General features: G+C 41.5%; 1 protein-coding gene across 1 annotated transcript; it reads right to left on the reverse strand.

Annotated features, from left to right (window-relative positions):
• Positions 1–630: 630 nt before the first annotated feature.
• On the reverse strand, positions 631–8480 carry LOC146550157 (uncharacterized). The gene is made up of 8 exons (XM_085259421.1): positions 7936–8480; positions 7321–7359; positions 6931–7239; positions 6483–6791; positions 4117–4431; positions 3847–3996; positions 3673–3745; positions 631–1580 (listed from the first exon to the last, which is right to left on the reverse strand). Exons 1-7 carry the CDS (start codon positions 7967–7969, stop codon positions 3702–3704), a joined length of 1200 nt encoding a protein of 399 aa, XP_085115547.1. The 5' UTR covers positions 7970–8480; the 3' UTR covers positions 631–1580; positions 3673–3701.
• Between the last annotated feature and the right edge of the window lie 2274 nt (positions 8481–10754).

Raw genomic sequence — 10754 nt, forward strand, 5'->3', positions numbered from 1 at the left:
GTCTGTACTGCCACACTTTTGGATCATCATGGAGCTTTATGTCAGCCGGGATAAGTGAACAGGGAGCTGGAAGGTTTGGAGTGTTGCATCTCCATCCAGCTATGAAATAAGAAAATAAGATGTAGTCTCATTTTGTTAGGCTATAAGTCCTGCATGAAACGACATGGTAAAGAACACATGCGGGTGAATTAAGAAGTGCATTTTGGATATTGTAGTTTCAGCACTGCACAGTACTGCTAGAAGCCCTCCTTCAATCTCCTTCACACCTTTCCTTGACCTCCTGACTTTTCCGTGAAATAAGGTAGGAGGTAATTGTGTGGACTATTCAACCACACCCCACCCCACAAATCCACTTTGCACTAAAATTAGCACTCCCACTTACTACAAAAAAAAAAAAAAAAAAATGCACAAATACATTTACACACACTTTCTAAGCTGCATGGTAATCATCGTGGGCTATCATTATCTAAGCAGTTGCTCAAGCGCCTGCAAGACAGTCACACACATAAACCGTCAAAATGTTCAAACAACCAGCAAATTCGTAAAAGTTGTCATGTGCAAGTTTATGATTTCTAGTGTGCAAATGTTAAAGAATGCAGTAAAAGTGCAGAGGGCTAACTAGACGTGCACAGTATTATCCAAAACAGAATACGGTTTATTCTGAAACAGCAACCTCTTCATTACATTGTTAATGACATAAGATGCATAGTAGTGTTGAACTTTACATACAAAAATGGCAATTTATTCTTTAAGGATCATTGATCTGTAGGCAAGTATGCATCGAGCCTTTAATGCCTCTCATTAGCGTCACTTTTTAAAAAAAAACTACATATACATAGATACCTACGTCACAGTTTCCCCAGTTTAGCTTTTAGTAGCAATTTCCACCTCATACATCACAGCAATAGTCATGTCTGAGTGAATCTCACAGCTACTCTGAGTCTTTATCGACTTGGATCCAGAAATAGTTTCTACAGTCCGTCAGACCGTGTCTGAAATCATTCACTACGCTTTGTTACTTTTCATTGAGTCCTGTGTAGAGGATTATGCTACTCAAATATGATGGGTAGGTGTCGACTAAATAAATACAGGCATGCATTTTTGTGATAAATATATATTACACCAAGGATTTTTTTCCCCCTAATGATTAATGCACATACTTCTGTGGCAGTTTGTTTCCTTTCTCATATTAGCCATTTTTCTTCTTCCGTGTTGGGCTTGTTTGCAGTGCATTGTGGGGTTGAATGAGTCCGCTAAATAGCATGTAGTGATCCCATACATTTTATAGTGAGGGATTTCAGACACAGTCTTCTGTGGTAGTGTCACAACGATGCAACGCTGAATGGTCACTCAGGTCTTTTGTTCTGCCACAGTAACAAAGACGAACGAAGTAACGCAGCCTTAGATTGGTCGGTGGTAATCACAAGTAAAGACTGTCTCATCCAGGATTTAGTGAAATGGTTCCAGCTGGCACCTTTTCCAAAAGGTGTGGTAGATTAGGAGCCAAGCTGGTTGGTTCTGTTTTTACATCTCCTGCCATCTAGATCCATGAAGGACACACGGAGAGCCCTGAAAATTGGCTTGAAAAGGGGAAATATATATTACTCTCCAATAAGTCAGTCAAGACACAAATTCTACAAAAGCATATAAGCAATAAATTAAACTACTAGAGTGGCTATAACGCACATGAAATTCATGTTTGTATTTTATTTACTTGATCAATAGCCTGGTTGCAATTACATTTTTTTTCAACTTTGTATTTAAGCTTGTAACTGACATTTATGCAATATAATCAAGTAAATGCAGAGTAAACACAAAGAATGTATGCTTAAATCCAAAGAGAATTTGAATAGTTTTCTTCAACATACACTAATATATAATATATATATATATATTAGTGCTGTCAAACAATAAAAATGGTTAATCAGATTCATCACAGGGTTACTGTGGATTAATTTTGATTAATCACGATTAAATATCATTCATTTTTATTCATATTAATTGCATTTAAATTTGCATGTGCAAACAGACTCGGAAAAAAAGGGGAAATATACACACTTAACACGTTTATTGAACATCTTGAACATTCGTGTTAACAAAAAACTCCATAAACATGTATCCACTCTCTCTCTGCCACTCTTGGGGAGGCACTTCAAGTCTTTGAAACGAGGAACCAAAGATATGTAAAGCGCGTGTTCTCAATGACATTAATAGGTCTGCAGTTTGTTGCAATCCACTTGGCAATTGTGTCAGTCAATATTTCCGAGGTAGACTTACTGAGTCCCCAATGCTGCGCGAGTGTACTGTCGCAAGCTGGGTGACGCTTTAGCCAAAGTCCTAGCAGCATCCCCAGCTAATGTATGCTTCACGTCGATGAGATATTTCAAGATGGAAGTGCTTCGGTGAAAAGAAAATTCCTTCTTGCACAATGTGCATAATACTTTATGTCGGTTGACTGTTCCGTCTTGTTTTTTTTTAATACTCAAATTTCCCATTGAGCGAGCCAATGTGCGTTTATCATTTTCAATATTGAATTGATTGGTTCAGCTGCCCGTCACTTTCAGAACAACTCCCCATTTGCACATGTGCCAGGGTACCTCCACTTGGACAAATTGCCCAAAATACATTGACAGAAAAATTTCAGATTTTTTGACATACTGCACTCCAGATGCGTTAATTGCATTAAAAATTTAATCTCGTTGACCGTAATGGCAGATTAGTTTGCGTTAACGGTTAATTTCGACAGCGCTAGTTTATATACTAAAAAACACCACATTAAACTGTTTTTTAAAACAAATAATGGCAAAAATTAATAAACTTCTATCCCTGTCAGAAGATAAATTGTTACCATATTTTTCCGCACTATAAGGCACACTTAACATCCTTTAATTTTCTCAAAAATCGACAATGCGCCTTATAATCCGGTGCGCCTTATGTATGAATTCTGGTTGTGCGTACTGACCTTGAACCGATTTTATGTGGTACACGGCGCTCAAAAATCTGTCAAAAAATGTTTTAGTATGTCTTTGGTAAGCTACGAAGCCGCACCGCTTGACGGATTGTCGGAGCATTACGGCTACCGTAGTCAGGAGCCTCGCACAGTAATCTGGGTCCAAAACTCCGTCCCTTTCAGGTCCAAAACACTGCAGCATCACTGAGAGTTAAAAACTGTCTAAATTCTTTCATCTTTAATAAAATGATCAGCGTTGCTGCTTTGAATCACCTTGTTGTTGAATTGTGCTATACAAATAAACTTGCCTTGCCTTGCCTTGCCTTTACCGGGTGTAACAATTAAGTTTAACATCCAGGCATCCATGAAAACAGAATGTATAAAATTTAATGGAGTTAGAAGTTAGCAGGAAGTTAGCTCGCTAGTTTCCTCCTAAACATCATATTGCATGTTCTGACTGAGAGATTTCTGAAAAACTTAAAACTTACAGCTCTGCTATCACTTCCAACATAAATGAAGACAGAAAACTTAACAACAGTGATATTTGTAGGGTTACTGAAGTTGGGCTAGCTGGTATATAATGATGTGCTACGTGATCGCTAGCGACACAGCTATGTTAGCATCCGGTGCGCCATATGTATGAAAACAGACCCATTCATCGACAGTGCGCTTTATAATCCGGTGCACCTTGTGGTTCGTGCAAGAATTATGTACTGAAATACCTTCAGGTATCTGCTGCCTGCATTCCAGATCACAGCTTGTTTGTCGATAAAGCAATATAAGTGTTGTCCACACCTGCCAACAGAAGCACACTTCTTACCCTTGGGTACATACACAGGATGCTTTCAGAAAAGAGAGTTATTCAAATCTCTGCTGCAGGTGAAAAAGGAACTCACAGGTTCTGGTCTCTCTCTCCAGCTCTGAGGGCTTCCTCTCCTTATTACACAGTACCTTGGCCACAATGACTATGATGATGAGAGCCACCACAAATGTCAGACCAGACACGAGCCAGCTGATACCCATTGGACTCAGGATGGGATCTGGATCTGAGAACGAGAGGACTTTTCTGTAGGTATGTGTAACTTGTATATCTAAATAAAACGAATACTTAAAAAAACAAAACAAAAAAACATGTTTTTTTATATCGACATGCAACAAAGTCTCACCTCTGACAGCTATAGGCAGGGGCTGGCTCTCTCTGGAGACGAAGGTACGCCCGCCTAGCTGGACCCGGTACAGGCAGTAATAGTAGCCCTCGTTGGAGCTCTGGGCGTTAGGAAAGGTGAAAGTGACGGACGGGGTGAGTGCGGGCAGAGTCTGGCGCACTGTGCCATTAGAGCGGATCAAACGCAGCTGGAATGAACCCCCGGGGTACTGTTGTAGGGTGGAGCAGGTGATATTAAAACTTTGGCCTTTGATGACAGAACCAGCCGGGGCCTCAGCGGACGTGTTGTACCAGTGCTGGGGAGTCAGGAGCTCCACTGTAGACCAGCCAATAAAAATGAAACGGTGAAACTGGTTAATCAATGTCAGAATTTTAAAATAATGTCAAAAAAGATGGACAAATGGAGAAAAATCCAACATGGTTTCAGTTTTGGTCAAAATACTTTAAAAAACAAAATTCCCCAAAGAAGTCACTCACCAATTCCAATCACTGAATTTGGGTATTTCAATCACTTCAACATCCACAGGTGTGTAAAATCAAGCCCCTAGGCCAGTGGTTCTTAACCTGGGTTCGATCAAACCCTAGGGGTTCGGTGAGTCGGTCTCAAGGGTTCGGCAGAGCCTCCACCGTGACATGCATGGCTCATTTTGTGCACCAATAAAAAAACATATGTCTTGAATTTGAAATAAATCATATTTTATTTTTCACTAAAGAGGGGTTCAGTGAATGCGCATATGAAACTCGTGGGGTTCAGTACCTCCAACAAGGTTAAGAACCACTGCCCTAGGCACTGCTTTTACAAACAGCTGTAAAACAATGGGTCGCTCTCAGGGGCTCAGTGAATTTCAGTGTGGTACTGGACTTTTTACCTGAGCAACAAGTCTAGTCCTGCAATTTCATCACTGCTAAATATTCCAAATTCAGCTGTTAGTGGTATTATAAAAAAAATTAAAGGAATTGGGAAAGACAGTAACTCAGCCACAAACTGGTAGGTCATGTAAAAAGTCACAGAGTGACAGCGGATGCTGAGCGCAGAGTTGGAAGAGGCCACCAATTTTCTGCAGTCATTCACTACAGACCTCCAAACTTCATGTGGCCTTCAGATTAGCTCAAGAACAGTATGTAGACAGCTTCACGGAATGGGTTTCCACGGCTGAGCAGCTGCATCGAAGCCTCACGTCACCAAGCACAATGCAAAGCGTTGGATGCAGTGGTGTTAAGCGCACCGCCACTAGCCTCTAGATCAATACAGACAAGTTCTCTGGAGTGACAAATCACGCTTCTGTCTGGCAATCTGATGGATGAGTCTGGGTTTGGCGGTTGCCAGGAGAACAGTACTTGTCTGACTGCATTGTGCTAAGTGTAAAGTTTTATGGAGGGGGATTATGGGGAACTCTTAATGCTTCAGCGTACCGAGACAAGTTGAACAATTTCATGCTCCAGCTTTGTGGGAACAGTGGCCCCCAGATGCCCCTTCCTGTTCTAACATGACTGTACACCATAGCACAAAGCAAGGTCCATAAAGACATGGAGGAGGAAGTTTGGTGTGGAAGAACTTGACTGGCCTGCACAGAGTCCTGACCTCAACCTAAAGGAATGCCTTTGGCATGAATTAGCGCAGAGACTGCGAGCCAGGGCTTCTTGTCCAACATTAGTGTCTGACCTACAAATGCCCTTCTGGAAGAATGATCAAAAATTCCCATAAACACACTCCTGGACCTTATGGAAATCCTTGCCAGAATAGCCATTATAGCCGCAAATGGTGGGCTGATATCATATTACAACCTATAGAGGGTTTTAATGGGGTGTCACTCAATTTTTTAAGTGTGTGTAAACAGATGAGTGAATACTTTGGCAATATAGTATATTTTCCTATCTAATCTGAACATTTCTAGCCAGTTGAGGGAACTGAGGTCGAGTTCATTCTCAGTCATCAATAACATTTTAATAATCTGACACACATTAATAAACAGTCAGATGTCGTACAATGGAAACAGAAATCTGCACAGACGCTTCTAAAATGCTGTTTTTGCTGTGTGAGCACCCATCTGTTTATGGCAGACATGCTGGGTGTGACTAACCAGTCTGCCTGCTAACACTCTGTACATCTTCAAGGTCAGTTTTCCTTATCAAGATGTCTCCCACCGAGGTGCCTCTGTGCACTCTGTGAGTGCAGAAAATATTTTGCGAGTCTGTTCATGCTGATCCTTTTGCATAGGCTCTTATGATAAAAAAAAAAGACACAAAAGACATCTGAAGTGTTCTTGAGTTTTCAGATTCACACCACAGCAGATTGCACAAAACATAATGTGCAACTGAAAAGGGCAATGGCGCAATAGTGTTACTGTCAAAGCAGCAGTGACTCACCTACAGTGATGTTGATTGCGTTGCTGGGTGGGGAACTGAGAAGCCTTGTAGGAAAGCCACTCTTGATCCTGTACCCACAACTGTAGCTGCCTTGGTGGAAAGTCTCTACATCGGACAGGGTGAGCTCCATCATATTCTGGGTCTGGTCTGCTCTCTGTGTAACCAGCGGTGTGGACACTCCATTTTTGTACAGGTGAAAGTCACTGAGGTGATGACCCAACAGAACCCTGCAGACAAAGCGAACGGACTCCCCGGGGAAGAACACAGTGTGGGGTGACATCAGGGTGAGGATGGGTGTTAAAAGAGTACCTGAGAGAATAGAAAAAAAATATAACCACAACATTACATTACATTTTTCAGTTATGACACTGACACTCAGTCCAGAGTCTTTATGTATCAACAAAGCAGAAATGACTCAGCACTGGTTCTCAGCACTGTTCGATCTCACCTGAGCACTTCACGCTTGCATCGTTCTCATGGGTGCAGTGCAGGTTGCTGTTGAGGACAACACTGCAGTGTAATAAACTGCTCTCCTGTCCAGAGCACTGGACTTGATGCAGCCAGATAGGTCCACTGGCTTTACGAAATCTTAGACCATTATGGACATTTTCAGCCAAGCCACAACCTAGCTCCAAGCACACTACATCAGCGGCCCGGAAATCCCATCCGTAGTCGCAGACAGTTCCCCATTCCTTGTGGCGAAGCACCTCAACTCTGCCAGAACAATTGTTGTCCCCATCCACTAGTCTGACCCCACCTGAGGATCAGGAGGAAACTACTTAGACATACAAAGTGGAAGCCTGTGAATGCAGGAGGTTTAAATCAGTTCTAGGCTTACCGAAAGCGGTCACTCTATCCCACAGAGCACCCAGCAGGCCTGAAAGGAAATAACAAAAACAAAAGAATAGTAGCCATTTTCTTGCTTGTTCATTATTAGAGAGTCCGGTTTTGGTGGGAGTGGGAAACTACAGCTACAACCTTGTGATCCGTTAATGGTTTGTGAAGCCGTAAAGATGTGCCTGATAGGCTTTCTACCTGATTTCAGTGGACTAGATGCCTCAGATGTCACCCAACAATTCATCAAAGTTGCAATAACTGTCCATTTTAAAATAGCACTCACTAAGACCTTCATGAAGGTCACATTGAAAAACATTTTAGCTGAGCAATTCCGATGCAATTCGCAGTAAAAGTTATACCATAGTGGTTACTGTTTATATAAGCTAACGAAACAGTTTTGTAACGTTAGAAATCAGTTTGCCCACTTATATGATTTTAAGCAGATTTTTTGTTAGTTTTTTTTAGTTTCACGTGGGTGAATACATATATAATGTGTAACCAACGACAAAGTCCTACCTGGTTATCTTATAATCACCAGAATATGAGCCACCAACCTCAGAGCAACCTAATTCACATACAGCTGGAAGACAGGCCAAGCTAGGCATTTTTAGCTTACCCGTTAAAAGGATGTAAAGGAATCCCATCAGCATCTTCTCCTCAGCCTTCCATCAGCTGTGCAGGGAGCCCGTTGTCTTGCTGTTGGTGCAGACAGCCGCTGAAACACATCGGCTAAGAAGACTCGGGTGGGCTACTGAACCAAGCAGAAACTCACGAGGAAGAAAGGGCTAACGGCTAACCGAGTGTAAACAGCTAACAGTGGGGCAGCAGCGGCCGTAGATAAAAACATTATCGAGATATGAGCAGTGGCAGACAATGGAGTGGTGAACAGTGGATTCCTGCGCACAGATCAAGTGAGTCTCCTGCTGTTCATTGTGACGAATCCAGGTGTTGCAAACAGCGTTGCAACGTCCATAGCTACCTACGTGCCTTCTGGCTGCCGTACTCACGTCAACGGTGACATTAGCCAGCCAGGTGCTGAGTTCTTCGCTCGTGCTAGGCCCTGCTAGATTGGATCAGCTCTGCTGCGACCCGCCCAAACAAATTCCTAACAACCAATCCTCCAACCTATCCAGACGGTACTAACGAATCACAGCACAGCTGCTCTCCCAGCCTCGGCTCCTTCTCTCTACCACAGACAGGGGTCACCATCCAGCCGCAGTGCTACGCTGGTCTCACCTTTCGTCTTTGGAAGTGGTGGACTGCAAAAACCATTATCACCAAGTACAGATACCGATACTTTTAACTTATGCAGGCGGAATTTGTGGGGTAAAGCACGGTGTCAGGATTTATAGCATGAATGCATCACTAATATGCTAAAAATCAATACGTTTTAATGACCACTACATATTTGGATTTTTGCTTTCCCATTGATTTAACAGTCATAATGGGCATTCATCCCTGTTCTTTTTTCCAGGATGGATTGATTGTGCAGCATACACCATTACTTTACTTTAAAAACCAGAATTGAGTGCACACGTTTGATTTTATTTTGGATTTTCTTTCATCTTTAAGGGTCCAAAATGTACAAGCAGATTTTAATATGTACATTACTCACTTAAGTCTTTTAATAAGTGGTGCTGAAGGTTCTACAGTGTCTTTTGAATTGACAAGACCAAGCGTTATTATATTATTGTTAGTGATTAGGATTTACTACAAATGGTCAGTCACTGGACTGACCAATATTGAGAACAATGGCAAAGTCCAAGGAATTATAGATTTACATATGTTGGGAAGGTCTCTTGGAGTCATTTCCAAACAACTGCAGATTCTAAGGTCATCAGTTCAAAAAAACTGTGCATAAGTACAAGTTATTCAGATGTGTCACCACGTTGCCAAGTTCTGGAAGAAGGCCCTAACTGTCACCCTCAGATGAAAGGAAATTGGTTAGGATGTTCAGGAACAACCAAAGCTCAATCCTGCCATGAACTGGAAATTGCTGGAACACCAGAAGTCTCTGTCCACAGTGAAGAAAGTTTCACTTTGCTGAGAAGAAGCGCTTTACATATCCAGTCATCCACCCATTCAAACACACATTCACACACTATTAGTGGGAATGTATGTATATACTTGAGCCTGTATGTATACTTTGGAGAAAATTCCAAATTAATTTGTACTTTGCACCCAGTTCATGTTTTTTAAAGTCATTAAAGATGTTTGCTGTACAATCATTCCACCCTGGAAAAAAACAGTTCAAAGAAATCATTAAAAGCCCAAAATTAACATGATATTCATGCTCATGAGAATATGCAAACTTCTGACCACAGCTATAAGTTTCCTGGATCTTCGTTTCCTCTCTGGAAGGACAGTGCCAGTGTGCTAAGGGTATTTTTCCTCCTCGTCTCTTCATTTTCTGTTTTCTGCTCCGAGTTCTTATTTTCACAGTTTTTCATGTTTGTATAAAATGTTGTCATAGCAGAAAAAATCCTTCCTGCACGCATCACTGTCTGCTGTGTTTTCATTTACAGCCACAAAATAATTCCACAGGAGTCTCCTTTTTTTCCTGCCATCATGCTCTCACTCACTGTCTGCTCAGCACTGTTGAGTCATATGATCGCACACTACAAAACACAATAGAGCACAGCAGGCATCTCCCTTCATTTTGAAATTGAAGTGTGTGTGAATGTGTAACGATCTAGTTGCAATGCCCATGTTGATATTGATACTATGGATATTTGGATCAAACCACCCACTCATAGCTGTAGAGATACCTGGAAATGCCAGGCTCTGTACTATCACAGTACATACAAAACACAAAATTTGGTTTAATGTGACAGCAGATCTTCAGGTTTCCAGTCTTCTGTTGTACCAATTTAGAGAGTCCATGCAAACTGTAGCCTTAGTTTCCTGTTAATTAGCTGACAGGAGTGGCACCCAGTGTGGTCTGCTGCTGCTGTAGCTCATCTGCGTCTAAGTTTGACATGTTGTTGACAGTCTCTTACCTCTTGTGTGTATATATAATGATGTGAAACAGTATTTGGCCTCTTGTTTCAGATCACGAAACAAATTGTAGTATTAGACAAAGATAACCAGAGTAAATCCAAAATGTAGTTTTTAGATGATGGTTTCATTTATTAAGGGGGAAAAAAAAGAAATGCAAACCTACCTGGCCCTGTGTGAAATAAAAATAATTGTTCCCTAAGTCTAATAACGGTTTGGCACCCATGGGAGCAAGAACTGCAATCAAGTATTTGTTTTTCACATCACTGTGGATCTTTGCAGTTGTTTTAATTCAGCCTCACTGGACAGTTTTCGAGCATGAAGACCTGTTTAAGGTCATTGCAAAGCAACTCAATCAGATTTTATCATTTTTATATGATATATGATATGTTGCTTTGGGAGATCTGCATCACGTTGTCAGGTTGCACACTACGTTTT

This window comes from Mchenga conophoros, linkage group LG20, assembly GCF_057382185.1.
Source record: "Mchenga conophoros isolate Kocher_MC1m ecotype Shallow Benthic linkage group LG20, M_conophoros_male_GT1.1, whole genome shotgun sequence".
Lineage (NCBI taxonomy): Eukaryota > Metazoa > Chordata > Actinopteri > Cichliformes > Cichlidae > Mchenga > Mchenga conophoros.